Genomic DNA, 21,931 nt, shown 5'->3' on the forward strand with positions numbered 1-21,931 from the left:
GGAGGACCCGGCGGAAACATCACACCAGGAGGCACAAAACCCACATGACATTGAGTTAGTGCAGCGGGGAAGGCTCCATCTGGGCGAGCACCTTCTGTCAATGGCATTTATTTAATGAGAATGAAAAGCAAGCACAATGAGCTAGGAGGGGTGGCTCGGGATGTGAAGTGAACAGAGACGCTTACCTCGCCCTGGAAGCTCTTCAGCAGCGGCGCTACGTGCTTGCGCAAATCCTGGAGCAGGAGCGATGGGTCAGCAAATGGCCGTGGCAGAAGGAAAGAGAAGGGAAACATTCGTTAAGGCTTCCTAGAAACAGCTTTGAATTCAGCGACAATCACCCTCAGACAAAGCCATCCTGGTGCCCTCCCCTGCCCGTTTCCTTCACTCGGACAACATAAATCACGCCGCTGGCGCTCCGTAATGTCAGTGAACTTCCTGGGGAAGGAGACCACTAGGGTCCCCTTCTACCCGAGTCCCCACTCTACCAGCCTCGCTCTGAATGGGCGAGGGACTTGAGCGTTGGCTGGTGTCCGTTGCAGACCACCTGCTTAGTAGAAAATTGAGCTTTTCTATCGTACATTTGACTCGTGTGTATCTGAAAAGGATCCGGGACCAGCATCCTGCATTTTAGCTCTGTCTTTTGAGCGCTGTTACTGGGGGTTATGTCTGTTTTGGATCCTGTCTGATCCGCTCGGTGGACAATTTCATCCCAAGCCCCCAGTATCCCTTTCCTGACAATGGGACACCCCAGAGAACGTCTGTATGATCTCCTCGAGAATATTTTCTTTCAAATGAAGTGACTGATGCACACGTAGTGATTATAGTCAATAAGACTGCATTATAGACTTCAAAGCCGCAGAAAGACGAGATCTTAACTGTTCTCAACACAAAAAAGGGACGACAATTATGTAGTGTGATAAAGGTGTTAGCTAACACTACTCCGGCGACAATACCGCGATATGGAAAAGCACCAAACCGACCCATCTTCCCCTCCACCTTACACAACATCGCGTAGCAACTGTAGCGCCACGAAAAAAAAATGAAATAATTGAGAATATGCTTTGAAGACCCTGAAATATACTCAAACAACGCAACTTCTCCTTCATCGAGAGAGGGGGCAGACGAGGTATCTACGGAGCAAAGTGGCTTTAGTAAGTCTGGCCCAAGGCCAGGCATCTACCTATTTTCAGGTCCCAGAGCTGACGCACACGCCGACTGATGAGTGCTGGTAAATGCTGGACATGGGCCAATCAACCCATAACACAGGAAGGAGGTAACGTATTATTTCAGAATAAGAGCCCAGGTGCCACAGGGAGAGCAGAGAGGAAGGGTAATAAACCCAGATGGTGGAGGCGAGCAGGGCTTTCACAGAGGAAGCGGCATCTGGGCTGCGAAGGCGGGCAGGACCTTCTCGGGCCGGTTCTCAGTATGCCCATCTGCGTGCGTCGCCTCGAGCCCGTTGTCAAATACACAGATGCTACTGGGCAAATGCAGAGTCTGGACTTGTCTACAGCTCCTGGGTCAGAACTCAGTCCGTTCGATGGAAAGAGGCAGGCAGAGCCCTGATTCCGAACTCGGGCCCGGCCGCTCACTCTGGGAGTGCGGGATGCCACTCCACGTCTAGAAGTTCAGCTCCCCCCGACTCCAACGTGTGCCAGGGTAACTGTGTCTTCCACGAAACACAAGCAATGGGGATAGCACCGTTCCCGGCGTGGAGTAAGTACTTAATAACATGAACCACCTTTACTATTACGAGTAATCGTAGTCACCACTCAGGGAAAGGCCTTCTAGCAAATTTAGAGTCACTGCGAATCCGTCTGAGCGCACAGAAGACAGCCTTCTCTGGAACCAGGATTTCCCAGTTTTGCTTGAAGGTGGATGACGAGGGAACCCCTGCCCCCCCGCAAAGGGGTGGTGGACAACCCCTTGGCCTTTCCTGCTCCAGGAGGCTGTGATTCTCTAAGCAGACCCCCAAGGTGAGCAGACCGTCCTCGTCAGCTCTGCGCGCACAGCGGCACGTGGGCACCCGCTCGATCTTCTGCTAAGGGATGAACAGGATTCTGTGTTCCTTCCGCCGAGCACCTAACTCGCCAGCCCTTCTTCCATCCTAAGCTCAGAAACCAGCTTCCACCCTCACCGAGCTGAGCGTCATTAGGAAGAACAGTGGCTCCTGGTGTTTCCTGCTCCTGTGTCTTTGGTGGCTTTCCTCCGAACCAGGGCCCTTAACCATTTTGGGTCATGAAGGCTTCTGAGAATCTTCGGGAAGCTATTTCCTCCAGGCTGTGACTCTGCAAATGATTTTGCTGAGGCCTTCCTGAAGCCTACCCACACGGCCCAGGTTAGGACCCTTCGTTCCAGCCCGTGCTGTCCAATATGGAGCTACCGGCTACTTACACTTAAATGTAACTTCACCTATATTTAAACGTAACTTAATTAAACTGAACTTAAAAATCCAGTTCCTTCCATCGTGGAAGCCGCATTTTAAATACTCAGCAGCCACACGAGGCTGGCGGCTACCACGCCAGGCAGCACAGAGCCTGGGTCCCCCATCACTGCTGAGCGATCTCTTAGATGGGCTACATGCTAAGCTCTCTGCCAAACACAGCTAACCCACGCTGCCTTGCACTGTGACCCCGTAGAAGTACTTGATCAAGAAGCATTAACATTTCCCTTTTAATTACACATTTTCCCGTATGTCGCATTCCTAAGGGTGATACCATTACTTCCCTGGAGAAGGCAGTAAGCTTGTTCCTCCGCTACATCCTTTTCTATGTTCTTACATCAAGTTCAACGACATAAAAAGCAGTCAAACTCTTTATCCGTCTCTTCCTGAATAAATAAGGCCATCTGTGGTAGACAGCCCCCAAAGGCACCCACGTCCCTGGACTTGGGGGTCTATGAGGTTAGGGACGCTGCAGATGGGAGGAAGTCAGGGACCCTGAGGTTGGGGAGACACGCCTGGATGGCCCATGGGAGCAGGAGGCAGGGAGGAGGGCGAGAACACTACCTTAGCCCTGTGTCTCTCGGGAGGAGAGAAGATACAATGTACACCAAAAGCTGGTAAATGAGGATTTGGGATGAAAAGGGGGGATCACCCTGGATCCCAACCAAGGTCAATGGTAAAAGCCCATGTTGTAACCACAAGGAATGAGCCACGCTCCTTTGTCAGAAACCCAGGACCACAGGTAATGACGCGGAAGGTCTAATGTGAACAGCCCACTGTGGGTTGGGGACAGGGTGACACGGAGGACGGGGTGGCAGGAGAGAGAGCCTAGTCCCCGGCCCTCCTCCTCCGTCCCTGGGGCAAGTACAGACAGGTGGGATGAGCCCACTGCACTGCTCTCGTCACAAACTGCAAACCCAAGATGATGGACGGGGTTTGCTGTTTGTTTTCCGAAAAGGCTGACGTTGAGGAAGGCAGCTGGTGAACGAGCCGCGGCTGCATTCTCCAGTGTTCTCCCCAAGCAGCCTGCTGCTCGGGTGCACATCCCAGTGGGTAAAGAGGAGCTGGGAACATTCACGAAGCAGTGTTGGCCTAGTCCGTGGCCCGCAAGCCCGGCTTCCACAGATGGGCCGAGTATTGTCCTCTCCGGAGGCCACAAACCGGGGCGCCCGAGTGGCTCAGTCAGTTAAGTGTCTGATTCTTGATTTCGGCTCAGGTCATGGTCTCAGGGTCATGAGAATGAGCCCTGTGTGGAGCTCTACCCTCAGCACGGAGTCTGCTTGAGGATTCTTTCTGGCTCTCCCTCTGCCCCTCCCCCTGCTTTCTCTCTTTCTCAAATAAATAAATCTTTAAAAAAAAAAGATTTTATTTTACTTATTTGACAGAGAGAGAGAGATCACAAGTAGGGAGAGAGGCAGGCAGAGAGAGAGGAGGAAGCAGGCTCCCCGCCAAGCAGAGAGCCCGATGCGGGGCTCGATCCCAGGATCCCGAGATCATGACCTGAGCCAAAGGCAGAGGCTTAGCAGAGAGCCACCCAGGCGCCCCTCAAATAAATCAATCTTTAAAAAAAAGAGGCCACAAATCCATGTTCATCTACTATGTAAAAATAAGATGTGAACAGTTCGAGGACAGTAACTTCGATGTGATGCTTGTCCACATCGGTGAACCCCATCGGTAGGTACCGTGGCCCCTCCCAGGCCTGGGCTTCGAGAGAGCCCCTTGCTTTCCAGGGAGCTAGGCTAAGCCCCCCGCCCCACCCGCATGTCATCGCAGGCCTGCCTCGCTGGGTGGAAAGCCTTAGGAGTCCCCTTCCCTGATGGCCCTTGAGGTCTGGAGGGGGGACTCCTAAGGCTTTCCACGTGTCCAGATCTGGAAACTGGGACCTGGAAGCAGCCAGGCCCAATGCCACAGGACGTGCTTCCTCTTCTCTCCAGACTGCGGGCTGCTCGAGGGCAGGGAGTAGGTTTTAGTCCCCCCGCAGAGCCCCCGAGCCAGCAGCCAACACTGAGCTGGACAATATTTTGCTGCTGACATCTAGGCACGAGAGGATTTAAACCTTGTGTGGGTCTGCCACTCCTTTCCCCGGTGGGTTGACCCCACCCCATGCAGTATGGGGGCAGGGCTGCAGGTGTGGGCCCCCCGGGGGCACCAGGTGTCCTTTGGGGCCCACAGGCTGGTTGGCCCCATCACGAGATTGCTCCCCGGAGACTGAATGTGATGTCAGCCCGTTTCTACAGGAGCACTGATCCCAGTCTCCTGCGGGTCTGAGATGGAGCCTGGCACACAGCAGGACCTCAGAAGACACGGCGTGGGGGCAGGAGTGTGTGAGCGGAAGAGAGGCAGCTGAACAAGCCCTCAGAGTGCATCACAGACCTGCCTGGGTGAGGCGGCACCTGCGTCAGAGCCGGGTCCACGGTCCAAGCCAGCGGCGCCCACCAAAAACCAGGCACCGACCACCTTATGCACCTTAAAATTTTCCACGACGAGAAGGAAAGAGCAAAAAGAAACAGATGAAATGAATCCATCCAAAATCCTTTCATTTCCCATATAATCAAGGCAAAAATGATTTTAATTTATTATTATTATCTACTTAACTGAGAAAGAAAGATATTTCTTTTTCGGGTGTTAAGCCTCTGAAATCTGCCATTTTATAGCTTGGCACATCTCGCTTTGGACTGGCCACGTGTCAGGTGCCACCCCAGCATCTCATGAAGCAGCTCAGGGCTAAGAGACACGGCAGTCAGGAATCAGGACTCTCCTGGGAGAGTGGGTCGAGGCAGGCCAGTCCCCCGCTCTCAGCCGATCAGAGGGAGACATGGAAGAACAAGAATGAGGAGAAGCAAGAGGACAGCCAGGGGAAGGGATGCGTCACAGACATGAGGTGCGACAAAACCGCTGGGTTTGGCAGTCGGGAGTTCCTGGTGGCGTCGGGGCGCCCCGAATGGACTGGGGGTGGGAAGCAACCTGCGAGGGGCTTAGGCGCTGGCGCTCTGAGCTCCAGAGAGAGAGAGAGATGCGGACGGCGGGGAAGAGGGTCTCAGGCTGGGTTAACGCCAGTTCTTGTGACTGAGTGTGTGACACACAGCAACCCTGCCAACGGAAGGGACAGACACCCACATTTCACAGCCGAGGAGACGTGAGGCTCAGAAGGGGAAGGAAACTTGTCCAAGGTCGCATGGCCGGCAGTGAGGACATAACCCCGGCTCTCGAGGCCTGTGCCACAGCGAGATTCTGTAAAGGATCTCGGCCAGGTGTGGGCACCGGGTTGACAGCCGCGGCCACCTGGACAGTGACAAGGGGCGGAGCACACACGCATCACTCAGGAGTCTTACCATGGGCCCAGACTCACAGGGGAAATGGTGAACCTGGACAGGGCCGCGGAATGTGAAAGGTGACAGGGCCCAGGCATCTGGGACCCCCGTGGGTGACAGAAGAGAGGGCAGGGCAAGAGCGCAGGGAGGCCTTGGTGCAGGTCTGGCCCTGGAGGTCACCCCGCAAAACAGTGCCTCCTGCTGGGCCTGCCCTCAGTGACCCCGCAGCCCGCCAGCCTGGCTCAGAGCCCAGCTCGTGAGAACACCAGCTTGGACAAGTCGAAGAGAGGGTACAAGTGTTCCCGTGTTCTGTCACAGCACTCCGGGAAGGCAGAAGAGCCGAGCCTCCCATCGTGACTGTAAATTAAGGAAACTCATCTCCGCTGTCCCCGTTCGGACCAACTCACTGTATCTGGTTAGAGCACAATTGTTCCCTAGGACGTAGTCACATCTCATGACAAGCTTGCTCAAACAACCTTTTAGACAGACATTTCTAAACTCTTTTTTAAAAGATTTATTTGAGAAAGAACGAGAGCGCATGCCCCTAGGGCCGGGGAGCAGAGGCAGAGGGAGAAGCAGGCTCCCCACTGAGCAGGGAGACCGACACGGGGCTCGATCCCAGGACCCTGGGATCCTGACCTGAGCCGAAGGCAGACCTCAACGACTGAGCCACCCAGGTGCCCCTCAAATAACCTCTTAGAGATTAAAGTTGGATGTGTGTGTTTGTACGCACACATACACGTGTATTTGAAGGGCTTCAGAGGTAAAAAGGGAGTTAATAGTCATAATCAGACCCACAAAGCCGGAATGCACGTGTGTACTTCAAGTCACCAGCTGGAAGTTCCCCGTTCTGATTTGATTTCTGGCTGTTTTAGAAATTCCTTATCCAATTCTGCCCCCTGCGAATATCATCTGCTTTTGTACTAAACTAAGGAGACAGGGCCGGGGTGCTCACTTGTGACCCGGGGCCGTCCACCGTCGTTCGAGAGCCCGTGATGTGATTTGCTGTCCGCACAGCACCACAAATGGCAGACAGTGCCACGCTGGCCACCACATGCGTCTGCGTGCCCTTCTCTGCAACTGTGAACCGAAGAAAGTGGGCGCTAGGCCAGTGAAAATCATATTGGCATGAACCACTAACGACGGACTGAACACAAAGATTTAAAAAAAAAAACAAAACACCTCTGCAATTTCGGGGTACCCACTAATTACACTGACAGGTTTTGCAGCGCAGTTTTAAATTCACTTTGATTCTGTACCATTCATTGAGCGAAAACAACAAACACCTTAACACACAGAAAGTAATGTCCTTGAGATTATTAATATCGATGCCTATTGGCGAAGCCAGAAGAGCACATTTCAACCTTCTCTCCCTTGAGTGCATTCCAAATAACAAGCCGTGTTTATAGAGAGGCGCTTCTAGGTGAAAAGGATTTTCATTGTTCTCTAAACCACTGATTCACAACTCACTTCTGAGATCAGAAAATTGAACGGCAAAATGCAACCGAGGAATTGTCTGTGTAATGATGACTCCTGGAGAAAATCGTGCTGATTTAGAAGCCAAAACCAAAACAAAACAAAACAGAAGCACCACGTGGTGTTCAGATGCACCCGTGAGGCCAACATCCCCAAACAGAGCCTGTGGCCGTGCACGGGGTGCATCTCTGGCTTCCTGCCCATTCTGGGCACGTGGGTGGTCTCTCAGGAAGGTTCTGTCCCCACCGTGGAGCCTGGTGTTCCCTCTACCAGGGAATCTCTCCCATTCTGCAGGCTGGGCATATCACAGAATCCCGTGCCCCCGATATCGAACTGGTGGCCACTGAGGTCCACGTCCGTGTCCAGGAAAGAATGGTGCCCAGGACACGGCTGCTTAGGCTTGGAAGGACAAGCAGGTAAAGGGAGATGGTTTGGCTGTCATGTGTCAACAGAGGAAGGCTGTGAATCACGACCACATACATCTTCAATCACAAAATGGTTCCTGTTTTCCAAATATTCTATTCTAGACTTTTCAGGCTATTTTACTAAATTTTATAATGTTCCTTTCACTTCTGCTCCACGGTAAGTCACATGCGTTTCTGTGAAATGACATTTAAGGCTCACAACTGTCTGATGGCGTCTCTCGGAGGTGTCTCATCCCCTCTGGTGGCAGCCCAGGGATGGGTCCTGTCTTCTCTGGGGACAATCTGGCCTTTCCAGGAACACTGGGCAGGGGGTACAGGGGTGGGAGGGCAGTAGAGGGACTGGTTGACGTCACCTCTGAGCGGCTCAATCAGGACTCTCACAGGGCTGCGAGAGCCCTCACCCTGGGGTGGGCGCAGAAACCTCAGGGACCCAGCCCAGTGCCAATGACAGCGGCGCCGCCCCTTCCACGACCTTCAGGTTCCAATCAGGGCTAGCCTCCTCTCCCCTCTCCTCTGTCTCAGCTCACTTTTTGCTCGCTGTGTTCTGGTGCTGAAGGCTGGGATGCGTATTAAACCTCGACAGAGGCGAGGCTAAAAAACAGGAGTCTGGCTCGCACGGAAAACTCTAGAATGCTTATGTGTTGGGTGACTTGCACGTTCCAAGTCCACCCAGGGCTAAAAAGGGGGAGCTCCAAATGAGTTCACTAACCCCTTGTTTCTCCCTCACTACTCACGCCTCAAAGTAAGACGATTCTGACTTGGAAAGGTTTTCGGTCTATATTCAAAGGCAGCCCCTGTGTAATATGGCATTTCATTAAATGTGGTATCGTGACCTGTGAGATGTACCACTAGTTTATGCTACTTTTTTTTTTTTTTAAGTAATCTCAACCCTGAGATTAAGAGTGTTTCACTGACGGAGCCAGCCAGGTGACCCTATTTTGAGCTACATTAAGGAGAGAGTGCTGCTTCTTAATCTGGGGTGTCACTGACCTCCTTCCTCACCCTGCTTCTGAAGATGGCAGGACATGTCCAGTGTAGGCATTATAATTGATAAATACAGCTGCCAACGCACGGACGTTAAAACAATAGCCCCTGAGTGGTTTTTGTTTTGAAACTACAGTGGCCTATATTTTGGGTGTGGTGGCTATGTTTTTCAAAAGGGTCCCTGTCTCTTAGAGATATGTCCTAAAATGTTTATGGATAAAATATGGGTTTTGCTTCAAAATAATTAAATAGGGAGGGAGTGACGGGCGAGAAGAAGGGAGGCGTGTGTTGGCGGGCCGATGGCGGTCACGATGGACCACGACATGCGGGGCTTTGCTGTAATCTGCACCCTATCATGTGTCTGTTTGAAACAGAAAATATTTTTCAAACACTAGATTTCACTCTGAAACACACGAAAGCCTTCTGCTGACTGATCACAGGGAATGGGCAGAGAAAGAATTAAGACGTTGGGCGGAGGGGCTGTATCTCTTAAATTACAAGCTATCAGCTTGTCGTCTGTCACCTTCATCAGGTTAACCTGGAGATGGAAGGGTCATCTGGTCCAATCTCCTGCCCAAGGCAGAAGAGCTCTCCGTGGTGTCCCGGCCACGGCTTGCCCTCCCGAGGGCCCTCCAGCCCTGCTGGGACACTCGCGGTGCGAGAACGTGGCTCAGCGTGGGGACAGGGCTCTCCAATGTGGCAGCTGTGGTGCCACCACCGAAGGCAAACATTTGGGAGGAAAGCTGTCCTGAGCGGGGATAAGGACTGTGACTACTAGCAGCTGCTCGTTAATGAATAAGTCACAACCGCTGTTTTTCTGAGAGCAGATTTGAGGGGATTCCACTTGCTGACTTGCTTTACCATGTGTTTTCTTGAGTGGGGGACGAAAGAAGCAGCTCCCAGGACCTGTGGGTCTGCCCGGGAGTTGGGAACACCAGCGGCTCTAGCTCAGCTCCCTCTTCGGCCCATCCAGGATTTGCAAACCCTGCTCACCTCGCCCCGCAGAACCTCCTCTCCACCCCACGTCTTCCCTCTGGACCAAATGCCACTCTAGGCCTCCCGCCTCCTGAGTCTACAGACAGTCCGGTTCTGGCTGCTGGACACCGAGGTCACACAGACGCCAACTGCGGTAACCTAGACGGAGTCCCTTCCTTTGCCAGTCAAGAAATTCCTCTCTAGAGTATTTTCTTAAAGAAAAATGCAAATGTATTTGATTTCAGCAACAGAGTCCGCCATTTATAAACGCATTAAAACAGCAAGTACAACATTAGGTTAGATATAAAGACTGTAGTTTAACCGAACTACCACTTGGACAAAACATGATTAGAAATTGTGATTTTTTTTTTCCCCCAACTGAGAGACTCATCAGACTGAAATGAGAAAATGATCTCTTTTCTGCAGCTTAAAGCCAGAAGCCTGAATACTGTTCAAAACCATTGAGCTCCTGATTCTCTATTCTGATGTCTTGGCCGTCCTAAAATATCCTGATGATGTCTGAGTCATCCTTATTAGCAAAGAAAAACCGGGGTGGCCCACCCCAGCGCAGGCTGGCCTTCTAGACGGTGATGTCACAGTCAGCTTTCTTACTGACAAGCCGTCTCTGGGCTACAAATACCATCCCTGCGTTTTTGTCCAGCACATTTTTCTAAGGTCCTGGTGGCACCGAGGAAAGAATCCTAATTATCTGGGAAAGAAAAACTGCTCTCGGTACTGATTTCCCTGCACGGCGATCAGATTCAAGGAAATCTCTCCCGTATCGGGCAGGCCAGAGCACAGCCCGGGTGTGGAGGCTTGAAACCTGGACAACACAGACTGTACGATGCGTGGACCGTGAGCTCAACTTTTAAAAATACAGTTTGGCGCAAAGGGAAGTTTCTCTTTGTGCCATGATCCTGAAACCTTCGCTTCTGGTCTCATCGCCTGGAGAGGAATCACGCGGCTATCAATGGAGCACCCTATTTTTGGTTACTTTTATGGGCGGACGCGTACTCCCTCCAGTCTCTGGGACAGAAAAAAAGGTAATGTTAAATGGCATTTAAGCTCAAGTGTTAAATAAAAAATACCCTTCTATACCACAGCAGGCGGTATGTCCTGGCAATTTCTCGAAGATTTTAGTTCACAGATTCAAGAAAATTCCATTAGCTTTAATTATTTATCAGCAGTCCATTTCGATTACCATTGTTGACCTATTTCTGCAGTGCTCGGGCCACCCAGCAACGCGGTAAATGAAGAGTCCTTTTCTACAATGGCTGATTTTCTGAAATAATAGAAATCTACTTTAAGGAAGGAATGAAAACCCAAACCTGTAATTACCACAATACATAACCTGCCACGCTGCCTTTTTGGAGCTGGATAAAATGCACATCTTTGTGAGTTTTTTTGGTTATTAAATGAGATTATCTTGAAAGGGATAAACTTGCTCATGCTATAATTTCTTCCCATTTAAATTTCTTTGCTCCACTGAAAACATGTTCTGTATCTTAGCCCGGGAGTCTCTAACGTTGACGGATACGCCTTTAGCACGGTGCCTGATGGAACTGCCTAATAGGAAGGCCTGGCTTTGCGGAGCTGCGGGAGAGGATTCCTGGTGGCGAGAGCTGACAGCCAGCTGTGGGCACCTGAAGGTGGAGGGGGGGGACCCCCGAGTGCCCCGGGCAAGAGCACGTGGTGTCCTTCTTTCTGAAGGCTCATCTGATGATGACAAGTGGCAGGTGTATTGGGCCACTATGTGCGGACTTGGGAGTTAGGGTGATGAGGACTGAGGACAGTGCCCACATTCAAGACACAGAGGCCCTGGTTTGAAGGACGAACCAGAAACGCCCAGTGGCAGCTTAGCAGGACGGGAGAGCCCAAAGGTTGCCAAGCCAGAGGCTGTCAGAGTGAGACTCCTGGGGATTCCTGGCTCCCTGAGGTCCTTCCAAGGGTCCACGAGGTCCACACTATTTTTGTTATTTGCCTTTTCTACCCTCATTGTCTCGTGAAGGCACGTGGAGTTTCCCAGATGCTCTAGGACGGGTGATGATGTCATCGCTCTGATGTAAGGCCGCGTGTGCTGATGTAGTTTCGTGCTTTTAAAAAGTGTCAGTTTTAACCCCTAACACATCACTATGGATACACACACACACACACACACACACACACACACGAAAGCTCTCGGGAGTCCTCAGTGTTAAGAGGACAGGACACCGGAGAAATGGCAGCTCTAAGGTTTCTGGTCCTGGGGCAGAGAATTGCACCCAGCTGTGAGGATATCAAGGCAGCCTGATGACCTGATGGCATCTCCGTGACGCAGCTGGGCCAGCCGGCCACCCTGGGGCACCTGGGCCCCTCTCGCCACCTGTGCTGGTGTCTGCAGGCCGGCGGGCTGGGAAGTGTGGCTCTCACAGCTGGGGCTGGCATCAGCCCTGCCTGGTGGCTCGGGGATTTCCGGCAGGGCTTTTGGTGACCAGGGGAAGGAGGCGACCTCAGCTTCCTCTGTCCCATTCACTACATACACCTGATGTCCCTCTAGGTCACTTTCTGAATAAGGGCTCACGTCTAAACCCTTTATTTCCAAACTTTGAAAATATGGCTGTGAGTTGATTATGCAGTCACGCATCGCTGGGGTTTGAATTTGTCGAAGAGACAACCTGCACATCAGACACCTAATTCATTATAAAACCATTTGAGCATTGACCTCGTGTCACGAAGGGGCTAGAAGTCCCAGTCCTGCCCTCACAGGGCTTATATCCGCTGTGAAGGCTGAACCAAGGCTAGACTCCCAGTAGGCGGCTGAGGGGCAGCGCACACCCCAAGCCCGCTCCTGGGGCCCCAGATGGTGTGTGGGGCCCCGAGGAGACCCTTAGTTAGTACCTGTGGCCTGAATGAGGGGACAAGCAGATGCTCTTCTCAGACTCAACACTGCACCCACCTTTTATGGGAACTGCTGCAAAGGGGATTCATGTGCCGCACAAGGGCCCTGCCCCAGGGGTGCCTTCCTAGCCCGGGACTCCCGGAAAGGAACCCGGAAACGTGGCTCTGACGTCAGCACACGCGCCCACTGTAACTGACGCCAGACCGTAGGCCCTGCTGACATTCAGACAGATGGGCTACTTGTTAGAATGTAGATTAATCCGTCAGTTTCGTGCTTCTACTTCTGGGAATTCATCCACAAGAATGACCAGAGACGCACGCAGAGATTTATGTACAGGAATGCTTAGCATGTCCTGTTTAGAAAAGAGGAAAATTAGAAATGATGCAGATGCCAACGGTAGGGGGTACTTAGTCAACTGAGTAAAGCAACACAGTGGCATATTAGGTAGTCGGTAACAGTATTTTTGAAAAAGACTTTATTTATTTATTTGAGAGAGAACGAGAGTGCAGGCACCTGGGGCAGCAGGGGCGGGGGCGGGGGGAGATGGCAGAGGGAGAGAGGGAAGCTGACCTCCCGCTGAGCAGGGAGCCCTATGCAGGGCTCGATCCCAGGACACTGGGAGCCAGACCTGAGCTGAAGGCAGATGCTTCTTCACCAACTGAGCCACCCAGTTGTCCCAGCAAAAGTGTTTTTTGAAGGATAGTCAGTACCATGAAATAAGGTACCTTGGCCACTTAGTTACCAAATTATTTGTTGGGTGGTTTATTACAGGCCCCTGGACCCTGTTACAAAAGCTCTTTCAGTCGTGAGCCAGACCTCTGGGCGCCTGCATCACCTGGGTGAGAGACGCTAGTCCAGGGGGCACCCCCTGAAAAACCGTGGCTGTGGCTGGTGCCCTAAAGGGGAAGCCTGTGGCGCAGGGGTATCTACGGGGCAGACCCGGCCCTGGCCAGCAGGGGGCGCTCCTGAGAAAGGGCACCTAGCCCAGATCTGTAGGACCAGCGGGGGGCTCAAGAGGGAAATGGACACCAGAGACTACTAGATGGGCTTACAGTATGACCCCCATGTGGGTAAAACGAATAAATGTACATATATGTGTGTTTGAGGTAAAAAGGCAAGAACTATATCGGTGTTACGTGGTAAACGAAGAGAGTTACAGCTGGTTTTTCATTTCTTTTTTTTTTTTTTTTAAGATTTTTTTATTATTTATTTGACACAGAGAGAGGGATAATGAGAGAGAGAGAGCACAAGCAGGGAGAGCAGCAGGCAGGCAGGCAGGCAGGCAGAGGTAGAGGGAGAAGCAGGCTCCCCACCAAGCAAGGAGCCCGATGTGGGCCTCGATCCACAACCTGGGGATCATGACCTGAGCCGGAGGCAGCCGCTTAACCAACTGAGCCGCCCAGCCGCCCCTAATTTTTCATTTCTTTGCCTTTAAATAAATCACATCCTCTTCATAGCAAAAAACACTCTTTTTTTCTGGATGGGGATGGGGATCAAGTAACAGTTGAAAAATTAAGCGGGGTTTCTAAGGTTTGCAGAGCAAGTGGGTCGCCCTCTGGCCCTCCTCTCTGGTACAATCGCCACCACCATGGTGACGTCTATGCGTTACTTCAGTCCACATGGCCCCAGACAAAATAAATACTGTACCTGCTAATGCACAGCCCAACTACACGTACTTCTCTAAGGAAAAATTATTTTATAAGCACAGTAAGGGTTAACAGAAAACCTACTGGTCTATTTCTTTCATTTTTTTCATATATATAAAATACTATGGTTGGGGACAAGCGTGCTACAAAACGAAAATGTACAGCATGATCTTTATTGTTTTAAAATATGTAATATTTATGAAGAAAAAGAGACTGGAAAGATCTAAAAGCAACACACCAATGTTTATATCTAGGATTACAGGCGATTTATTATTATCTTCTTCATGCTCTATGCAAATTTCTATAACGAACGTTCGTGCTTCTTACAGTCAGAAGACGAAGTCACAGATCTCAGACAGTATTGGGGAACACATAAAACATTATTGCAGGGGCGCCTGGGTGGCTCAGTGGGTTAAGCCTCTGCCTTCGGCTCAGGTCATGATCTCAGGGTCCTGGGATTGAGCCCCACATCGGGCTCTCTGCTCCGTGGGGAGCCTGCTTCCTCCTCTCTCTCTCTACCTGCCTCTCTGCCTACTTGTGATTCCTCCTGTCAAATAAATAAATAAAATCTAAAAAAAAACCCCCAAAAAACCAAACACCACATTGTTGCAAACCGACAACAGAGGGGCAGGGAGGACCCAAGAACCCACAGGCGGATCCCAGACAGGAGGGGGTGCTGGTAGCTCAGCGGGCAAATCACCAGATAGGGACAGACTCCACCGCCGAGACGGAGAAGATTTAAACCCAGCTCTCGAACATATCCACCCCTCTTCCCTGTCCTGGTCTCCGTTTTGCTTCCCCACACGAAGGCCTTGCTTCAAATTCCTGCAGCATCTGTGTGCAACTAGCTTACCTGAAATTAAGCATCGCAGAAAAAGACCTTCGTCTCAACTTAATAATCAGTGCATATTGTTATTAATATTTACTTGCTTCACAGAACCGCTCGGAGGACTAATCAATAATAAACGATAGGGGGATCTCCTCGCAGGCACAGAGCGCGCTGTAAACACTTCCTCGCTCACACGCACACAAGCCCACAGAGGCAGGGGCCCTCCTCGGCGGGGTCCTCTTGCTCCTTAGCGGCAGGACACGGTACTCGGTGACTTGGGGCGCAAGCGGAAGGCCCCCCGAGACGTGGGATTGGAACAGGGGCTTTACGATTATGACTTGTATTTTCTCTTTTAGGAAAACACTACAGAGCCACGGGCAGATGAAACGCAGGCCATAATTTCTTAATTTCGAAATGGAATTATTTATATCATACCGCTGGAAACCAAGTCTAAGAAACATATGTGAGTCAGCGGCCAACGAGGGAATTTAAACCTTCGGAATCAGATTGTATGTCTAAAGACGCTCAGAGGCTTCCCAGTGGATTACCTCAACCAAGCAATTAGAGAGAAACAAAAGTTTCCAGGGCAAAGAAAGACTTCCCGTCCCCCTCTGCCCTAGCAACCCAGACATGTGGCGGACGACAATGCCTGGCTTCAGGAAGGGGGCCCAACCCGTGCCAACGAAGGATGTCCTTTTGAGGCAGCAACTCCTTAGTTTCTCGCAGCCTGATCCAGCAGGTGCCAGCCCTCAGGGACCCCAGAGGTCAGGGATCAGGCGTACGATGTAGGCAAGGGCAGGGTGAAAAGGCAAGTCATTCATTGTATTTATTATGCTAAGGCCTCAAGGTCCAAAAGTTCCTTCGCTCACCGACTTTCAGCTTCTGGTAGCCTGCAGAGCTCAAGGACTATTTCTGAAAAGAAGTCGGCTTAGTACGGACGTCTTTACCCAACACTGCAGTTCAAGGCAGGTGTGCCATTTCAAAATTAGCCCATTTCACAGGAAATCCTGGGTGGGGAAAGGGAAGGCGTGTGGGAGGAGCAAAAGGCAAACTGGGTGTCCTTTTGGGATGTGTTCCCTTGAGGTGCCATGAACCTAGCTCCTAAAGGCACTTATAGACAGCAATCCACCGTGAAAGCCATACAATTTGGTTTCCTCCAGGCCTACTGGCCAGGGTGTGCTGGGACCTGGATGGCAAGACCCAGACTCAGCTCAGAAACCCCTGAGCTTAAGGAAGAGTGTGTATGTGAGTAACTCAGTGGAAAAAGCAGAGCCCTCTGTTCCTGGTGCAGGGGGGGAGGGCGACCAGCCACAGAACATACACAGGGTGTCTGGACCTGGGTCTGAAGAAAATTGCTAATGCTTACAGAATTACCAGGCTCCCAGTAAACCAATGGCTTTAAAAAACACTTCTGGAATTCCTCTAGCAATCCTCCCCAGGCCTGTTACCAAATACTAACTTCTACACGGTTCTGGAATTTTCTTCCGAACACACAGCATGGCTTCTTCGTAGTGCAACAATTCAGGAAAGAGATGCAGCTTAACAAATTCTATATCTCTTGGCCAGAGCCGTGGGCCCCACTAGATGAATCATAGAGAAGTCCATAAACGTGGAGAGCATTTGCACACAGACTTTTCTTTTATTACCTTATATGGCAAATATAGATCTGTTTATCTCTGATCAACGTGAGCTTTAGTTTTCCCTACCTCACTGCCTTCCTTAAAAATGTCTCCTGCTTAAACCTGGCGATTCACAGACCTGTACCCCTGGGGAAAAAAATATATGTTTATAAAAAATAAAATTAAAAAAAAAAAAAGGAAAAATAAATAAATTAAAAAAAAAATGCCTCCTGCTCTACGACTCAGCTGCTTACCCCACGACAATACTGACATTCATAACCCCGGGCTGGTTTGTTCTTTTTCTTTCTTTCTTTTTTTTTTTTTTTTTTTTTTTTGGTATGAGGACAGAATGTTTTACATCGGTGAATATTTGAGGCAGGTCAAAATACCTAGCTATTTACATTCTCGTGACACCGCTGCTGAACAGTAAGGGGCTGTAAGGATTTCGACAGGAATTTAACCTGAACGAGTTTTCTCCCTCAAGGAATCGTGTTTCTTATCACACATTCAGGAATCAGCGAAAAAACATAGTGGTTGGGGCTGATTTTTTTTTTCTTTTTCTTTTCTTTTCTTTTTTTTTTTTGACATGTTCCTTAAAGAGATAAACATCAAATATATTTTCAGGCTTCCACGACTGGCTAAGCCAGTTTAAGAGAGCTCTGGAGAACCCTTACGCGTTCACTCGCTCACTCAATAAAGGCGGACAGAGAGTCAAGCGAACAGAGATGAACCCCAGACCTGCCCCACTCCTGAAGACACAGAGGGGGGACAAGGCACGAGGGGGGAGGAGACGACAAAGTGCTCGGGCTTTCGTTGTGGGCAGGTGGGGGTGCGTTTGGTAAAAAGGGGGATGTGGTCACAGAGGGGAAGGAGGGCGGGCGCAGGGGAGGCTGCGGGAGGGGGCGAACCGTGGGGTTAGCGCACCTGCCGGGAGAATGGCACAGGCCGGGTGGTCCTCCGGGCGGGGGAAGGAGCGGGGCCTCCTCACGACCCCAGGCTAGACTTGAAGGACCTTGAGCCAGACGTGGCTCTCTCTTCTCCTTTTATTTTCAAATTCACCCTTGTGACGAGCAGAGTCGTCAGATACAACCTCTACAAGATGCTTTTAAAGGCCCACAAGAGATCAGTGAGGGACACTGGCTGCACGGACCGGGGTTCAAACGTCCCGCTGTCCGACCCGAGGTGGGGAGGACTCACCTGTCATTCCATCGGGCGGCTCCTTGAGAGTCTTGGACGCAAAAGGGTGTCTGTTGGGAATGTCTGTGTATTTGGAGGACCTGGGAGGGCTGTTTCTATGAAAACAGTGTCAAGTCAACAAGATGGTGACCAGTGCTTTGAAGTTCCTTTGGTGAAATTATTTCGGAATACCCTTTACTGTCGCCCGAAATGATCTGTACCAAGTATCTATTTTAAATTCAAGTGTCACGGCAAATTACTAACCAGCCCCCCACCCCAGTCTCCTACCAACTCCACACGGCAGCTCTGTTCCACAGGGGGGTCGACAAAGACATGCAGGAGAGGCCGTCTTTGTCTCCCAAATCCCACCGGCATCCTAAGAGCGCAGCAAAGCTTTAGTCATCTTAGGGAGAGTCGAGGGGAATGAGTGGCCTCTGCTGGGCAGAGGATCTCAGAATCAGAATGTCCCCTGCATGCTGAGCGCTGGGCTGGTCAGTGCTTGGACACGTCACCCTCTTACGAGTCTCGCTTTGTCCCCAAAGCTCTTACCGGATTCCCGCTACCAGACAGCAATGCTAGGAGAGCAGACGGCCACATGGGTATGCTAGAAAGCATACCATAGATCCAAAGACGGGTTCTTCTACCCAAACAACCTTGTGAGAGGTTACAGAAATAAAGTTGAATAAAATATGATACACGCCTTGGGCTGAGCAAGGCAAACTGACATTCTGACTGGCATCTTCTGGAACATTCCTCAGCTTAGCAAGTCACCGGTGCTTGCACACAGGAGCCTCACCGGAGCTCCAACAGAAGTCACCTGACACTCTATCACGCAGACCTGCGCACGGCTCCGTCTCCTCGTGTAGCTCCTTCCCCGTCCAGGCTGGCTTCCCTGGGCGTGGCCGGACGAGCCACCGACACATGCATTCCCTGAATGCAGATTTGATTCGAGAAATGCCCCGTCTGCGTGGTTCAGTGGCTCCATGAACCAACCTCTCTTATGTAAGCGCATCTGCCAAGTCATCCTTACTGAAAATCTCAAATCCGCCTGGGCTGGAGCTCCAGCTCTGCAGGGTCCTGGCTGCGTGGGCTCGGTGGCTGACTAAAATTCCTCTCTGAACCGCAGATGTCCCCCTGGCGGGCAGGAGTGATGCCACTGGCCTTGTCCGAATGACGTCCGACACACAGCAGGCAAGCAATCAGCATTTTTGAGTGAATGAACCAGTGGGTCCTCCAGGTGGCGGTCACCGGGATGATGACGGTGACATTACGCCCTTGCTGTGCGCGTGCGCCTCAGAGCCCCGGGACCCCTCCCGTCTTTCACCTGCGTGTCTGCACAGTGCTCCTTTGTTGCCCGTTGGCCTTTAGGTAGTCTAACCTGACTGATGGCCAGGCTGTTCCTTCTCCCTGGCGCCGGATCAAGGGCCTGGCATTTCCGGGGCGTTCACGCCAAGCTGCTGACTTTGGGGGAGCCAGGGCCGTCTCAGCAACCCCTGTCACTCGAGCACCTCCCTATGCCACCCCTAAAACACTGCCAAATGCCGCTCACGGTGCCCTTTACAGGGATGGGCTGCGAGGACCTTCCCCGAACAGAAATTTCCGAAGGTGATCTCTGCTAGTCTGGGCCTGGGAAGGTCCATTGAATGTCCTGGGTTGCCTCCACTGTTACCCCCAAACTCGGCTCCCTGCCCCCTCCTCCCAGATGACGTGGCAATGACTTGCTGTGCCCATCTTGTGGACGCTCGGCATTTCTGTATCGGGCCAGGGAGGCCGCTCACCTCAATTTTTGTCTTTTCTAAGACTTGAGCTGTTCTGAGAGGTTGGATCCGAGCGACCTTTCCTTCCCAGGCTCCCCCGTGTAGGCCAGAGACGCTCTCTTTCTATGTCTTAACATGTACCAGAGAGAGATTAAGCTAAATGAGGCATGCCATTCATGAAGGCTCACTGAAATTATGCCTGCTAATCTTTTAAATGGCAAGAACATTATGCAATACAAAAGGAATCTTAGTAATTCTAAAGCTCTTACCCAACTGAAAAAGCCCAAATTTATAGAAACTAGAGGACCCGCCAGATAGGGAAGCATGGAGCCGAGGACACCAATGGGACGGTACATCTAGGCAAAGGTGATAAAACCAGAAATGGGGAAAAAACCAAAAGCCAAAAAACAAACAGGAAAAAAACCACAAAAAACTCCAAAACCCACAAATGGGGTGGTTGCAATGGAGAAGAAGCAACAGGGCATTCTCTAGAACAAGACAGGACCTGACAAGTGTGGTGACCCAAGAAGGGAAGCCTGGTGGAGATGAATTTTGTGTGAAGACTGAAGCTGGGATGAGGGGTCGTGGCCCTGTGGGCAGGTTGGAGAAGAAAGGATGGGGCCAGGCCCCAGAAGGTGAGGACAATGGGAAGGAAACCGCTTCTAGAATACTAGGACCTTGTAGGACCCGCGGTTTCTTGCCCTGGGAACTACCGATGACACTCAGTACGAGTGTGCAACTGCACTAGTCCACTCCCGCCACCCATACTTTGTCCTAGATTTAGTAAGTTTCTGAAGAGGATGGGCCAAACTCATTCACGATAACATTCTTCTCTTCCCTGAGGAAAAAAATCCACCGTCCCTGGCTTCTACTAGGTACTTGAAGGCTCCCCTTTGAGGAAAGAGTGTAGATGCTGGGCACGCCAGATTCTGATAAGGCTTCCCTGTTTCAAAAGTAACCAGGCAACCGGCCTCATCCTTAAAAATCAAGTTAGTAGCTGGAGCCCCCAAAGCTGGTCCGCACCCAAGGAGATGGACCTACACGCCCACCTGTTTTCTTCTTCATTCCCAGGCAGAAAGGGAATGACCCTGACACAGAACGCTGGTGGCTTTCTTTCTGAGCAGCTGCACCCCCCCCACCAGAACCCCAGGTCGGCACCGGCACCCAGCAACATGCGCGCTTAAGCTCCCGTGGCCTCGTTTTCCAAGCTCATCTCCCATCACCTGCAGAACCTGACTGTTGGCTAAACCCATCCCGTGCCCGCTCGTTCCTGGCTGTTCTCCTCTCTGGGAGCCCGGGCAGCTGCTCTTCAGGGAAAGGGCCTCAGAGGAGCCACTCCCCCTGCGCCTGTAGGAACGCGTACCACAAGGGACATGATGGGGACAGGAACGTCGGTAAGGAGCAGAGCGGGGAGGTCGCTGAGGCCTCCTCAGGCGTGTGCTGTGGCTCCTATCTGCCTCTATCAAAGGCCGAGTTCTCCAGGACACGGGGAAACCCCGAGACTGCAGTGACTTCCGCGGGAGGCTGAGGAGGGGTGCGTCAGGACAAAACCTACAGAACCCTGCCCACGACAAGCAGCAGACCACCTACTCCGGTGTGTGTGTTTGGGGGGGGGGGGTTGGCAAGCTCCCCTGTCCCGCCAACTCCTACCAGCTGCCAGTATATTCGTGGCCTGCGAGCTGGGAGTGGTTTTTACACTTTTGAATGGTTACATTTAAAATGGTTGGGTAAGTCCCTACATCATGGCCCTATTTTGCCTCTTGGCCAGCTGGGTCTAAAATCTTTAGTATCTGGGCCTTGAGGAGAAAGTTTGGGGACCCCTGATTGCTTCCCCCATTTCTCTCCTTTTCACTTGCCACCCCAGTCCCTCCCACGAGGAGGACGAGTGTGGTCACATGGAAGGCGCCGGGAGGCCAGGGCAGCTGGGCGCACAGCACCCAAGAGCCTGCTGCCGCACCTGGGGAGGAGCCTAGCCAAAAGCTTGGTGGAAACATCAAATGAGACGCGGGGGACAAATCTCTTCAAGGGCTCGGAAGGCTCCAGGGATGCACACTGCTTGTCACTGGGGCTTATGCAGGAGCTGATTTATCACCGAATTTTATTTTTATCTCTTGTCAACGTTGAAGCCTGACATACTCTCTGAGCACACACCGATCTAGAACGCGTGTGAGGATCCGCTCAGCTGCCAGACAGATGACCTGAGCAGCCTACCCCGGGCTCCCACGATCCCATCTCATCCCCAGGTCAGGCTAACCTCCCGGAGCCCATGTGCTGGAGACGCTCACCCAGCCCGAGCTCCGCCATCTGGAAAACCTCCCCGACTCTGCGTCCAGACCTATGTGCCAGGAGACAAAGGATGAAGCCGTATTTTTTAGGAAACGCAGCCTGTCTGCCCATCTTGTAACACAAGGC

At 51.6% G+C, this 21,931-nt stretch overlaps 1 protein-coding gene across 11 annotated transcripts in view; it reads right to left on the reverse strand.

Annotated features, from left to right (window-relative positions):
• Positions 1 to 21,931, reverse strand: part of CUX1 (cut like homeobox 1) — a 352,264-nt gene that overhangs the window by 190,405 nt on the left and 139,928 nt on the right. For all 11 annotated transcript variants that reach the window (XM_032872502.1, XM_032872504.1, XM_032872503.1 and 8 more), the window contains exon 3: positions 186 to 233. In XM_032872502.1, the coding sequence (XP_032728393.1) occupies positions 186 to 233 (48 nt within the window). The remainder of the gene's footprint in view (positions 1 to 185; positions 234 to 21,931) is intronic.

Source organism: Lontra canadensis, unplaced genomic scaffold, assembly GCF_010015895.1.
Source record: "Lontra canadensis isolate GAN:19392208 unplaced genomic scaffold, GSC_riverotter_1.0 scaffold45, whole genome shotgun sequence".
Classification (NCBI taxonomy): Eukaryota; Metazoa; Chordata; class Mammalia; order Carnivora; family Mustelidae; genus Lontra; species Lontra canadensis.